The sequence below is a fragment of the Lissotriton helveticus genome, chromosome 10 (genome assembly GCF_964261635.1).
Source record: "Lissotriton helveticus chromosome 10, aLisHel1.1, whole genome shotgun sequence".
NCBI lineage: Eukaryota > Metazoa > Chordata > Amphibia > Caudata > Salamandridae > Lissotriton > Lissotriton helveticus.
In genome coordinates this window covers 360,137,027-360,151,696 of record NC_136071.1, presented here as the reverse complement: position 1 = coordinate 360,151,696, position 14,670 = coordinate 360,137,027, and the positions used below count along the sequence as shown (strand labels likewise).

Here is a 14,670-nt window from a genome sequence, read left to right as displayed (position 1 = left end):
TGAACCACGCAAAGGGCTCAAATTTCGAGATGCAATGGGATTTGGGGCACAGGTGGACACTGGTGATCCTTTTCTTTGTGGGCCGGGGAGGCTAGGTGCTGAGGGTCTTTGGGGTTTCTTTGTCTGGGGGGGCTCGCGGTTAAGGGGGCCAGAAAACTAAGGCTGCAGGCAGAGTCGGAGAGTTCACAAAGGGGCAAAACCAAGATAGACTCTTTCTCTTGAAGGCTTGAGGACCATGCTGGCACCATTCGCCCACTTTGACACTTGCTGGTGTACTCGTGTGCAGTAGTGCATGGTGCTGGCGGGTTTGGCAGTACCCGAGTCCTCACAGTTCATCTTGGGGTGCCTGATGGATTCAGGGGAGCAGTTCCACTGCTCCACTGAAGTTCTTGAGCCTTTATTGACTAGACATTTAGCAGTATTCAATGCTTGCCCTGCAATCAAAGCCAAATGCTTTTGGTGTAAAAAGAATCAGGAATTTTTCAAGGGTGTGCAAGGATGGAAAATAATGACAACGAATTCCGGTGTGCGCTTGGTGAAGGAATGAACGTAAAGACAGCAGTGCTCAAATACTGACACAATTGAGGAAGAAGTGGAGGTGTTGGTAGTGTGCGATTGGACAAAAGATGGCAGGGGTTCTATTTCGAGGCCGTATCAGCCACTTAAATGCAAGAGTGAAATGAATGGCACGAAAGTACACATGTGGGCTGACTCGTGTTCACCATACACATCGGTTGACAAAGCAGTGTGGATAAGTATCAAGAGATCTGCATTGATTCTCTCAGACATACAACCGGAGGGCTTTTGTGGTGTTAATTTACCGATTATGGGGTATTTCTGTACTGAATTGAAGTACATAGGAAGGAGTACAAGCTGTAGAGTGTATGTAGTGGAGAAAGGCAAGAATATTGGGAAGGGGAGAACAAAAGTCTCACTGTATTATATAGATCCACACTACCCTGAGCAGGTGTTGTTGACTGTACAGAATGTTGGGGAAAAGTGGAGTTCTCAGTTTCCCAATCTGTGCGAAAACTAGGATTTCAGAGTAAGATTGAACACCTCATCATTCTAAAGCAGAATGTGGCACCGAAAGTTCACAAGGCTCGTAATGTTCTTCTGGCCAACTAAAAAAGGGAGTTGGATCTTTTGTGCAATTCCTGAGTCATTGAGCCCATTGAAGCCTCAGAATGGCTTAGCCCTATTGTACTTGCCAGAAGGCTAATAGCAAGATAAGAATGTGTTGATTTGAGAAATCTGAACAGATGCATATGGGTGGATCATCCGCTTCCCCAAATCAATAAGATGTTGAGTGTAAAAAGGGCAAAATGTTACACCAATCTAGATTTGTCCAGAAACGTCCAAGTCCAAGCGCCTAACAGAATTTGTTACACCACAAGGGGCATATCAATTTATATGCATGCCCTTCGGACTGGCATCAGAGGTGTTTTAGAGGGTCATGCAGAATGTGCGGAGGGGCTTGACGACCGTCTTCTTCTTTCAAGACAACATTGGTGTGGGGAACTGATAAGAGAGAACATAATGGCAAGTTAAAAGAAGTATTAAAAAGGTTGGAGCAAGCATGACTAACGATTGCTCAAGAAAAATGCTAATTTGAGGCAAAGGAAGTGATGTACCTAGGACATACACTATTTTGTGATGGTATTAAACCAAAGGTGACATTGGTTGAGGCAATAGAAAAGGTACTTGCCCCACAAGACAGGGATCAACTGATGTCCCTTTTAGGAATGTAGGAATACTATTACAAATTTGTAAAAATCTTTGCAGACAAAGAACATTGTAGAAGAAAGTAGTGCAATATCTATGGACCAATGAATGCCAGGAAGCCTATGAGGTTGTTAAGAAATCGATTAGTGAGGCACTGATGCTAAAAACTTTTGACCCTAAACCATAGTAGTCACTGATGCTAGCATGTACCGTTTGGTGCTGAATTAATGCAGGAGTGTGAAGGGGGGGGGAAAGAGCCATGGCATTTGCATCCCGTACTTTAAAAGGGGATGAATCCACTTAGTCCACAATTGAGAAAGGAGGCCTAGTGTGTTGTTGGGGGTACAATATTTCATACTTATGTGTGGGGGAACAATTTGAATTACGGACTAACCACAAACCGTTAATCAACTTGTTTTCCACCATGGTGCTGGGAGGGCCACACCTTGTATAGCCAAATGGTTGTACAGACTGCAAGAATTAACATTTACAATGTGCTATGTACGAGATAGCAGAAACGTAAGTGCAGATTGCTTGGCAAGTCCATCATTGGACGAGGGCGAGAATGCTGAAGAAGAGGAATGGGGTGTGGCAGAAGTAAAACAGACGTGCAAGGGAGCTATTTGGGAGGATAAATTGAAAATAAAAGTTGGGTGAGGACCAAAGCATGAAACTGACTGGATAAATTACAGAGCGATCTAGAAGTAGGTGAAGACAAAAGAGGAAATCTGAGTGGTACTTACCTGTATGGGAAGAAATCTCAGTATTGAATGGAACTGTTAGGAGGAGAGACATATTAGTGATTCCAATGGGTTTGCGTGGCAGAGTGTTGGAACTACAGCACGAAGGTCATGGGGTATTATTCCTTTCATCTCTCCTGTCATCTCTTCCCGCATCCTCCCTCTATGTCTCTCCTTCTCCTTCTCCATGCTCGTTTTAGGTTTCCCTTGAGACCTAGCTATTTGGCCATAACCCAGTGGAGCTACCTGATAGCTATAGAGGAGATGGGTTTTGGGACTCCCCCTCGACCTTCACCTACCCAGCCAAACTTTGGGCAGACCTTCCTCCGTCTCTCTGCTGTATCTCCTCTCCACTTACCTGCTACTGACCTCTGCCCTCACCTTGTCCTGAACCTAGTCCCCACCCTGCTTACCCGTGAATTTTCCCTTGGCATGTGAGATCTATCTATTTTGCCTGATGCCCGATGGAGTTACCTGGTTTAGCTATAGGGGAGAAAGGTCGGGGATTCCATCCCTGGACGTCACCTACCCAGTCTGTCTTCAGCCAGACTTCCTTTCATCTCTCCAGTCATCTCTTCCCCCATCCTCCCTCTATGTCTCTCCTCCTCCTTCTCCATGCTCGTTTTATGTTTCCCTTGAGACCTAGCTATTTGGAGATGGGTTTTGGGACTCCCCCTCGACCTTCACCTACCCAGCCGGACTTTGGGCAGACCTTCCTTCGTCTTTCTGCTGTATCTCCCCTTACCCCCTTCCCCTCTATACTCCACTTATCTCGTTCTCTATGATCTTGTAATTGTTTTTCTAGCAACTGTTGTATATTGAAACGGATGTAATCTTGTAATTCTGTTGAACCTCATGTAAAGCGCTCTGATACCTCCGGGTCTAGCCAGCGCTATATAAAACTTTTTAAATAAAATAAATAAAATAAATTATCTGCCATGAAACAAAGCATGTATTGACTTTTGGTGGCTGAGAATGGATAGAGATGTTGATAGATTGTGAGAGATTGTGTACCATGGACTAGCAGTGACAAGTCTCATACTGTCACAGAGACTCCTATTGTCTCTACGGCTTTTCCGAGGCGAGCCTGGGAAAAGTTAACTGTTGACATCTGTGGGCCGTTTGATTGTTTAGGACAGGAAATAAAATATACTTTAGTATTAATCGATTAATTTCTAAGTGGCTGGACATGGCATTTATGAGGGAGATCAAAGCCAATCAGGCAATCTCTTTCTGAGAGGAGATTTTCAGGAGGGAGGGTTGTCCTGAAACTTTCGTATTAGACAATGGCCGGCAATTTACATCTGTGGAATTCACAGATTTTTTAAGGATGGAAGGTATCAAACATTACCAAATTGCAGTGTATCACCCTAGAGAAAATGGCTTAGTGGAGAGGTTCAACTGTGTACTGAGTGAATGTGTACAGCTGGCTTTGTGTGCAGGTTTGGAATGAAAAAAATAAATCAAAAATATGTTGTGAATGTATAGAACCACACAACACTCAGTCACTGATGCAACTCCATTTTTCCTGTTGTCTGAAGAGTAGCACGTACTACTGCTGTCCCTGCATGGATGCAAAGGACAGTTAAGTATAAGGTGGATCTTGAGTTATTGGAATGGAAGGTTAGTGATTATCAGGATCAATATGTGCAAAGGCATAATGTAAGGGTGACAAAGTTATGGGTTCTCAATAAGAGAGAATAGGCTAGAGCACATTTGGAATGTCACAAAAAGGGGGTTTCCAAATGTCAATGCGCTAAACAAATCAGTGATGTGAAGGGGAAAAAAGTATTGTTGGAGGCAAAATGGTGGAATATGAGGAAGTTGGTAAAGTGCCATGCTGTTGAACCTGAGATGCGGATGTGGAATGGAGACAGTCAAACTAAGAGTGGGATGTGTAGTGGAGACAGTCAAACTAAGAGTGGAAGTCCAATGGTGACCTATCAGGGCATTACCAGAAGTGTTTTGCCATGACTCAGGAAACCTCCTAAACATCTGGAAGATTAGGTATGCACTTAATAATACATATATGTTACCTTGTGTTATTTGCATGTATTGATATCAAACTTAAAGAATATTTATTATTATTTTTGGTTTTAGTGTTTTGTTTCCTTCCTGCTCATATGTTGATGATAAAATGTGTTCCTAGTTTAGCTACGTAAGGTTTATCCATCTTAAGTTATTTATAACAAATTTTCTTGAAAAGGGGTGATATGTTGAATTTTCTCGAATATGTGCGAGATGTGTTTAAGGGGGTCACTTGGAGACCATTGCCATGTGACACATGCTAGAACCATGGACCTTCTGGAATGTGGGGAACTAAGCACTTCTGCCAGTGATTGATCTGTCGTACTGCTATTAATAAAGTCCTTTACCTCAACAACTTTTTTGAGTGTCTACGTGAGAACACTGGGTTCTGTTGCCCCCCCCCCCCCGCACACACACACACACTTTTTGCCTGGCTTTGATGCAACTTTGACTGTAGAGTACTGGTCCCTGCTGTCCAAGTTCCCAGTACCAGTGCTCTTTGCCTAAAACGGATCCACAATTGGCCTTTCAGGCCCCTTGTAAGTCCCTAGTAAAAGGTCCAAGGGTAACTACAGCCTTGGGGCTGAAGAGGGTTCATAGGAACCCTCACCTAGACATTGCAGACTGCCACTGCAGAATGCATGGCCTGGTACAGACAAAACAACAAAGTCAACATAACACACTGCCTTTGTGCCAAGTCAACTAGCACTGCCTGAGATATAGGTAAGTTACCCCTCTAGCAGGCATTACCAGCCCTGAGGCAGGGTGCACTATATACCAGGTGTAGGCATATCAGCATGAGCAGATATGTCACCCAATATTAGGGTATATTCTTAAGTACTGCACGTGCCAGGAAAGCCATTGAGAGTACGTGGACTGGGAACTTGACAACTCTAGTTACACAGCACCATGATGACTTCTCTGAACCCAGTAGTGCTTGGCACCAAACAACTCCTTGTAATAAATCCACACTGATGCCAGTGTGACATTTATTAAAACATGTACTCTGAGGGCAACTCAGACGTGCCCCCTAAAATCCTACTGACCCTGGTGTGGGCACTGACTGGCTTTAGACAGCCTGCCACACACAGACATGTTTCTGGATCCCTGGGTGGGGAATCTTTGCTCTCTGGGACTAGAACCAAAGCATATCCTGGGCAGAGGTGTCACACCTCCTCCCCCAGGATAGGCCAGTGCTCGAGAGGGGAAGCTTCAAAGGCCTGACACCGCTGTAATGTGACACCCAGTCACTGCTGCTAGCAGCAGTTGGCAGCCCCCGGTTTACACCCCACTTTGGGTGGGAAACCTAGAAAAATAGGAGGTGTGTCCACCTCTACCAACTCCATTCCTACGGTGGGGGAGAAGAGGTGAGGCACAACTTTCAGTCCCCACCATCTTGAAAATGAGTGGCCTCCTCCAATCAGTGCTAGGTCTATGCCCCCTCCCATAGGAGGGTGGCATAACAGTGGGTGTAGTCACCCCAGGTAAGGTGCCCATTGGCCCTACCTACTACTCCCCTAAAATGCCTCCTAAATTAAGTATTTAGGTGGCTCCCCCAAACTTAAAAACTAGATCTAGACTATCACTGAACTATGACCTAAGAAGAAAGAAGGCATCCCTGCAGAGAACACTAAAGACGAGGACTGCCTTGGCCCCAGCCCTACTGGCCTGTCTCCAGCTTCAACGACCCTACGACACGTCTTGCAGCCAGCAATCTCATTGGAGGACTGTTGCATTTCAAAAAGACTCCAATCTCCAATGGACAACTGACCTGTCCAGAAGAAACCTACTACAAGAGCTCCGGATCCAGCTGCCCATTCTGCACCGAGGCCCATGGCCAGAGTCCAAGTGGCTCACCTGCCCAGCGAAGTCTCTCCGGCATTCCTGACCTTGAGTCCAGTTTTGGCTGACCTCTCCTGGACTCAACAACTATGCCTGCAGCCTGAATCCAGAGGCTCTCTTGGACCGCGACTGCATCTGGTAAGAAGATTCTGACGCCTAAAGGCACCCCTGTGCCCAAAGCCCTTGCGCCTGGTGAGCTGAATCAGCGGTGCCCCTGCAACCCCCTACATCTCTACTTACCTCTGCTGTTGTTGGTCTCTCTCCTGCAACCTCCAGTGCGATACCTGCAGCCTTTGTCAAAACAGAATAACCAATGAAAAACATTTGGTGACCAATACTGAAATGGCACCCTGCACCCGGCCGCCCCTGTGCCCCTGGTGGTGCATGTTTCGTGCTGCTTTGTTCCCCCTGTGCTTGTTCTAACCTCCTAAGCTAGGCCCCTGCAACCGATTTACTAACTTGCAAGTAGTGTGGCTTTGAGCACACAGTCTTCATTAAAACGAACTGGGCTGAACTAAGATTGTGAACTCTGCACCAGGCAAACCCTGTACCTCTGGTGGTGCAGTTTTGGTGCTTACCTGACCCTTGCTTCTTGCTTACCTTTGGTCCCAAAGACTGGAACTGTAAGTTGTGCACTTACCTGCATAACCGCATTATTGTTTTCCTCCATAAGATAACATTAAACTGCTCAGAAATTGCACTTTCAACTTTTGAAAGAGAAAAGTATTTTTTATTAAAAACGTACTTACCTTATTGGAAGATCTTGGTCTTAAAATAAAGTACAAACAAAGTTTATTTTTCGAAAATTGGTGTGAATCTCTTTATTGAGTCGTGCGTCAGTTATTGGTTATTTATGTACTCCTCTGTGTTAGGCCTAAGGCGGCTCACCCACACTCCCATAAATAGAGGAACTTGGGGATACATTGAGCCCTGTACACTTTTGGGGAACACCTGAATCTGTGCAGGGTATAGCCATCTAGTGGCATACCATATACACAGTGGCGTCACTAGGGAGGTGCGGACCGCACCGGGTGACACCCTCACATGGGGTGACACCATCTGGGTATGCTGTGTATGTAACACAGCTCTGCAGCCTCGCCTCTGCTCTGCTTTGCTTATCAGGAGGAACCCTGAGCCTAATAAAACATTGTGCCTCTCTGACAAGCAGAGGCTGATGTGAGCATTTAAATAATGTCTTCACTTGGATAATGCGCAGTCAGTTTTAACGGACAATCTTTTGAATCGTTCTTTGAAATTAATGAGGTATTTAACAGCTTTTTAGCATATGAAATTAATACTGGATAAAAGACGGGCTTTTATGGAATCAAATGGTTGATTCTGAAAAATAAGTGGAATTTTAAATGTGGATAGGAAATGATTACGTACACATTTATAACAGGATATTCATAATTTAATAAGAAATAATTATATAGATATATCGGGGAAGATTAGAAAATGCATCTTAACTTTTCTTTACAGGAAAGTATACTATCTAGATATTTTTCGGTTTCAGTGTATAACTTTAGGTTTCAGTGTATAACTTTAGCAAAGTGTGTTTGTAAAGGGAACACTTATCTGTGGGTATTGTGGCGCTGAAAAACAGACTTCTTGTTACCCAACTCACTAGCACTCATTTTATCGACCTCAAAAGGATGAAAGGTCAAGTAGACAGATCGGCATTTGAAGAACTGGTCTAACACAGATGTATGTAAAGAGTCAGAGCTCTAAAGACAGACATTATGGGGAATACATCTTAAAAGTAAATCCTATTGAGCAGAAGTATTCAACCAAAGAGGTTACTTTATAGTTGGCTAGAAAATGGAGTCCTTCTTTAGCAGAGGTTAAGTATGACATCGATCCAAAATATATTACATTCAAAAGGCAATGATCTGCCCCATCCAGGCCCCCCTCCACCCCCCCCTTCCCTGCTGCGCTCGTGAGGGCGAGTGTGTCTTTTGTGTCTATTTAAACTTATCCTCAGTGAGGCGCGCACGAATTCAAAGCGCATTTCATGAGTTTATTTCAGTCACTTTAAGAAGAGCGGAGAACTGTGAGGGAGAAACCATGGGGGTGGAGAAGGCGACGAGGAAAGGGTTAAAGAGCAGCAGGTGGGGGAGAAATGGTGCAGGTGGAGGGGGAGATGGTGCAGGTGGAGGGGGAGATGGTGCAGGTGGAGGGGGAGATGGTGCAGGCAGAGGGGGAGATGGTGCAGGTTGAGGGGAGATGGTGCAGGCGGAGGGGAGATGGTGCAGGCGGAGGGGAGAGATGGTGCAGGCGGAGGGGAGAGATGGCGCAGGCAGGGAGTGAGATGGCGCAGGCAGAGGGAGAGATGGAGCAGGCAGAGGGAGAGATGGTGCAGGCAGAGGGAGAGATGGTGCAGGCAGAGGGAGAGATGGTGCAGGCAGAGGGGAGATGGTGCAGGCAGAGGGAAGATGGTGCAGGCAGAGGGAAGATGGTGCAGGCAGAGGGAGAGATGGTGCAGGCAGAGGGAGAGATGGTGCAGGCAGAGGGAGAGATGGTGCAGGCAGAGGGAAGATGGTGCAGACTGAGGGAGAGATGGTGCAGGCAGAGGGAGAGATGGTGCAGGCAGAGGGAGAGATGGTGCAGGCAGAGGGAGAGATGGTGCAGGCAGAAGGAGAGAGGGTGCAGGCAGAGGGAGAGAGGGTGCAGGCAGAGGGTGAGATGGTGCAGACAGAGGGAGAGATGGTGCAGACAGAGGGAGAGATGGTGCAGACAGAGGGAGAGATGGTGCAGGCAGGGGGTGAGATGGTGCAGGCAGAGGGAGAGATGGTGCAGGCAGAGGGAGAGATGGTGCAGGCAGAGGGAGAGATGGTGCAGGCAGAGGGAGAGATGGTGCAGGCGGAGGGAGAGATGGTGCAGGCGGAGGGGAGATGGTGCGGACAGAGGGAGAGATGGTGCAGGCAGAGGGGACATGATGCAGGCAGAGGGTGAGTTGGTCCATCCGGTAAGTTGTAAGGGGGTGACACCATGAGTTACCCGCACCGGGTGACACCAACCCTAGTGACGCCACTGCATATACAGACCCAGCTTCCTACTGTCTATCTTTAGAAACATTAAAAATCATTATCTTTCTTAGGCAGTGCTCAATTTGTGAATGTTCTCAGCTGTATATACTGTAATACTTTTATAACTCATTAATCTGAAGTCCAGTTTGTTTCAAATTTCATTTAGTTAGTTTAATCTATTGATACAAGTATACAGAACATGGATATATTTTATAAGAATGTAAATTTGTTAAAGTATTATGAATTGTTTAAGGTTTTTAGAAATCATTCTGAAAATAAAATTAAACATTTAAATGGTATACTAATGTACATATATCACTCTGGGGGCTCTGTTTGCGATAAAGTATTTTACAAAAGTGTGAGCTTTTAGAAATCAGCAACACAATCTCCATTACTGTGAGCTTTATGAATATGACAATAGCATATTTAGCATCGCATAAAAGGTTACCAATGAAGCACAGATACAGTAGAGAATGTCATTATGAAAAAACTCCTTAACTCGAAAGATTCCTTTGATCAAGAGCCAAGTGCGGACTAGTGCAGGAAGTCTAAAGACAGAACAGAAAAGGAACACAAAGAGAAGGATAACCTGAGCCCGCTGGGAGCGCAGCCATGTATCAAGTGCGCGCTGCCTGTGTTATTAAAAATGCATCCTGTCCCTCGGGGACGGGGTGGGTCACGAAATTAGGTTCAAATCTGCATTTGCCGTACAGCTGCTACAAACATGTAAATTACTTGCCATCGAGAGTTAAATATAGCCATCAACAAACTCAAAAAATACCCTTCCATCCGTCGAAATAATAAACCACACCCGGTGATGAAAGGAGTGCGAAGGGGTCGTTACCTAGTGACAGAAGAGTCTGGTAATTGTCAGTCATGACGTCCTTGTAGAGGTCCCGCTGCCAGCCGTCCAGGTTCCGCCACTCCTCCTCCGAAAAGTAGACCGCGATGTCACTGAACGTCACCTGGTCCTGGAAGCACAAACGCCACACACTGTTACCGAAGGACACTGCACCGAGTCTAGTTTCAGTGGTCGCTCTCGAAGTCATGCATGGTCATCTGTGAGAAGAGAGGTGCATTTTTGTACAGCAGGAGTGAGGGGCAGAGCTGGGAAGATGTCAAGAGACAGGCCCATCTGCATGGATAAAAGGGGCGGGGCATAAACATGCGGCAGGGGACATACATCTGTGGAAAAGAGGCGTGGACCGCAGAGGGAAATGGGCGGAGCACAAAGACGCGAGGGAAGGGCAGACTGTGAGGCCTGTAGACAGCAGATAAGTGGAGCGAGCCAGATAGGTGCGAGGGGTGGTAGGGAAGGCTGTAAAGCCAAGGAATGAAAACAGTGGCAGAAGAAAGAACCGGGACGCAGTGGCAGGAGGCAGGGTTGCCGAGCGGGGAGGGACATACCGTGAGAGGGATATAGCACGAAGTGATGGGAAATAACAGGAGCACAGTGCCACTACTGTTAATTGTTTAACATTATCACACATTCCTGCTTATTAAAAGGGATATGTTATGAGTTGGCACATGAACTGCATCCTCATACCATATAGAACACGGCGGAAATACATCTTTTATTGTATCACCGACAGGGTGGGGCTAAAGAAGGACTAGCACTTAAACTTAGAAGTTGGAGTCTAATGTTGATCAAGAAGATGGATGAGTCTGGGAACTTCCTATGAGATTTACCAAGGGGTGACAATATTCTAACCTCTCTGTAATTTTTGAAAGGTGGTTAGGTGTATAACAACTGTGTTCAGTTTTAGCAGATGAGTGGAGGCATAGAAGCAGTCCTATACAGCAATACAACACTACTGCTTTAAAAATTTAAACTTGTTTTTTTCTCTCCAGATTCTGCAACAAATGTGAATGCATATTCGCTTTTAAACATCAAAAGCAATCGAGAAACAAAATAAACATTATCTGGATTTGTCTCTTAAGGGTCCTTCCACTGCCTATAGCAACCAGGTTGTTACTGGACAGCCAAGTGTACCTCCAGTAATCCCAGCCTGGTGCCAATTTTGGACAAAAAAAAAAGAAAGCTGCCCAGGAAATAGCAGTGGGGGACAGCATTTGTCAGCAATTTTCATATAACAATTACACCACGCTATTAATCAGTAAAATTAAGGTGCCTTACTATAAATACTCAGTATTTTTTCAACGTGTTATAATGAAGGCTCCCTGTTTTCAGTTTTTACTTATTTTTACAGATAACTACAGACGGAACACATTTATTTCCTTGTCTGTATTTATTTTTAAGTGGATTAAAATGGAAATTGGGTTTCTTTTAGAGTAATTCTAAACACGGTCTGCCATGACTGCAATGCAAATAGCTGTGTGGATTGATAGGTAAGGGGGGTGGGGGGGTTAAAAAGAAAGGAATTTTAGTAAAGAGGCTTTAACAGCAGTAGATATGCACAAGGTTGATACAGAAATGTGCATATTTTCATATAAGTGCATTGATTTATCTTCTGCTGGTGTTAACAACATTTAAAACCTGGCAGACATTCAAGCATAAGTGCATATTTATCGGTTAAATAAATGTGGAAATATACTAATTTCAGCTACATTTTTCCACAAAACCCAAAATAAATATGGATAAATACAGATAAAATTAGCAAAAAATGAATATGGATAAATACAGACAGAAATGTCCCAAAAAATAAAAACCAATAAACCGGGAGCCTTAGTTATAATAAATATTATATATATATATATATACACAATATGCCAAACAAGTGCACATAGTTCTAAATATTGTAATGTCAATATTTAAATGTATATGTCTGTTGCTTGATGTGCATCTTCCTTAAGGGGCAATTGCCGATCCACAGCATTATTATGTTTGTATACATATTTGATTGTTTTATGCCCATTTTGTATGTATGCTTACCGATTCACGGTACTACCTTGCATTAGTTCCTATATTAGGAACCCATTCCAAGATGGCGTCCATCTTGGTATTGGTTGGGCTGGCCCCTTGTTGATGTTCATTCTCGCACACAAAACTTTATTTAAACCGGAACTATGTTTTACTGGTCGAAACACTGACGAAGGCTTCTGCCGAAACGTTTGTTTGCTGCGAATAATAAACTCGCTGTTTGTTTGCCCCCACGGAGTGCTGTTTCCTTTCCCGACGTGGAGGGATTTGAGCGATATATATATATATATATATATCCTAATACAATAGTGAAATGTTTTAAGGTGCATGGAATGAGGAAATAAGAAGGAGAAAGAGAAAAACGAAGGAAGGGTGGGTCTGAAGGAATTATATAGGGAGGATGGGTAGATTCATTATATTTCCTTGGGGCGCTCTTTGAAACAAGTGTAAACCTAGCGACTGTGAGACATGGCAGGCGCCTTCCGGTAATGAAAACATATTCCAGAATACAGGACACATTTGTTCTTTTAAAAAGGCTATGTTTTTCTTATTCAACTGCTTATATTGTTATGAATTTCCTGGACCAAAAGGTAAATAATGAAACTTTTTGGTTTCCATTCAAGTTATTTTTACACAACACCTTTGGTGATGATCATGGCACGGGATTGGGACGGAAGCTTGCATGGCTGTTTAATACACCAGCTACTCCCCCCTCCCCCCAGCAAATAGTCAGAGATACTATAGGCAACAGTGGTCCGGTGTAAAAAGCCAAAGTGCTCACTCCATTCAGACTCACGAAGCATGAAATAAGTTTACAAAAGAAATCAAAGCTGTACTCGGAATTCAGACATATTAATCCTAGCAGGGGAGTTCCAACAAAATATGGCTGGCAAAGTAAATAAAATCACTGCATTATTCTAGACAAAGCCAGCACTTTGCTAACAGAATTACGTGAAGGTAGGCAGTACACAAACACATCCAGCACAAAGCAGCAGAAAGAGAAAAGTGTTTCCCTTACCCCATGCTCGCTAGACCTAAAACTCTAAGAGCGAGAAAAGAATTGTGGGAAGAAAACGGCGGTGGCATACCACAAGAGAGTGTCGGAAATAAAGATCTTTGGGGAGTGCGCCGGAAAAAGTTTGCGCTCGATGGAGACTAGAAGGCATTACACAACCCAGACAGGTAGAAAGCTGTATGAGAGTCCATAATGAAATATATGCATAAATAAAAAGAAATGGAAGCGCATGTTTGTCAGGGGAGAGAGAGAATGAAACCAGAAAGCCACAGAATGGAAAGAATAGGAAACGCTTGGCAGGGCTCAGATCAGTATTCATGCCAGCAACCTTTGCGCGCACTCGAGTGAAATGCCCCCCTTATGTGAACTCAGCTTCAACTTGGCTCCCGCACGCTTCGTTATTAATTAGCCCCCGGGTGGGCCAAAACCCGTTGGCAATGTTTTTATTGTAATGGGGGGCACAAAGGGGCCCCTCAGCCCCGGGGCCCGCCACCCCCGGGGCTATTACATATTAGCGGGGGGTTCACAGCCCCCCAAACCCCAGGGACCGCCACCCCCGGGGCTTATCTAAAATATTGACTGGGTGCTCATGCCCCCCCCCCGCTGCCCCTGGGACCGCCATCCCCCGGGGCTTGTTATTAAAAAAAAAAGTTAAACCCCCCACATGCCCCAGGGACCGCCACCTCCCAGGGGCTCTAAATAAAATGTGGGGGTCTGTGACGGATCTCCAAGCCCCGGGGACCACCACCTCCCCGGGGCTTTGAAGATGTAGGAAGGGGGGCCACGCTGCCCCCTCCTGGAGCCTTGTCATGACCCTGGGGACCGCCACCCCCCAGGGCCAGCTCCTGCAGTGTCCTGGGGTGCCCAGGACACTGCTGTTTGCTATGGCACTCCCGCCCTGCCATAGCAAACTCTGCTTTGGTATCTGGAAGAGAGAGCAGGAAACCTGCTCTCTCTTCCAAATACCAAAGCAGATTGCTTTTCCACACTGGGAGCTGCATCTTAGCAGCTCCCCATGTGGAAAAGCAATGCCGGCTCCCGAAGGAAGCGGGGAGCCGGCAGGACCGTGGGGAGATTAGGGACCCCCCACGGAGAGGGCCGGCCCCTGGGGATGGGGTCCCCGAGGCCCCCCATACAATTTAAAAAAAAGAAAAGGCCGGCCCCGGGGGATAGGGTCCCCGGGGCCATAAATGGCCTCAGGAGGGGGGCCACGCAGTCCCCCTCCAATTCTATTAAAATTTAAAAAATGGCCATGCCCCGGGGGATGGGGTCCCGGGCCGATTAGGGCCTCGGGAGGGGGGCCCCCTTCCAATTTTCTAATAAAAAAAACAAATAGGGGTTAGGCCCTGGGGGATGGGGTCCCCTGGGCCAATAAATTAGGGAAAGAAGGGGGGGCCACACAGTCCCTTTTCT

The 14,670-nt window shown here is 45.6% G+C and overlaps 1 protein-coding gene across 3 annotated transcripts in view; it reads right to left on the bottom strand.

Annotated features, from left to right (window-relative positions):
- LOC144783957 (uncharacterized) overlaps positions 1 to 14,670 on the bottom strand; it is a 223,005-nt gene that overhangs the window by 111,721 nt on the left and 96,614 nt on the right. For 2 of the 3 annotated variants that reach the window (XM_078662686.1, XM_078662685.1), the window contains one exon: positions 10,206 to 10,332. The exons of the other annotated variant lie outside the window; for it this stretch is intronic. In XM_078662686.1, the coding sequence (XP_078518812.1) occupies positions 10,206 to 10,239 (34 nt within the window). In that variant the 5' untranslated portion in view covers positions 10,240 to 10,332. The remainder of the gene's footprint in view (positions 1 to 10,205; positions 10,333 to 14,670) is intronic. 3 annotated transcript variants of the gene reach the window in all.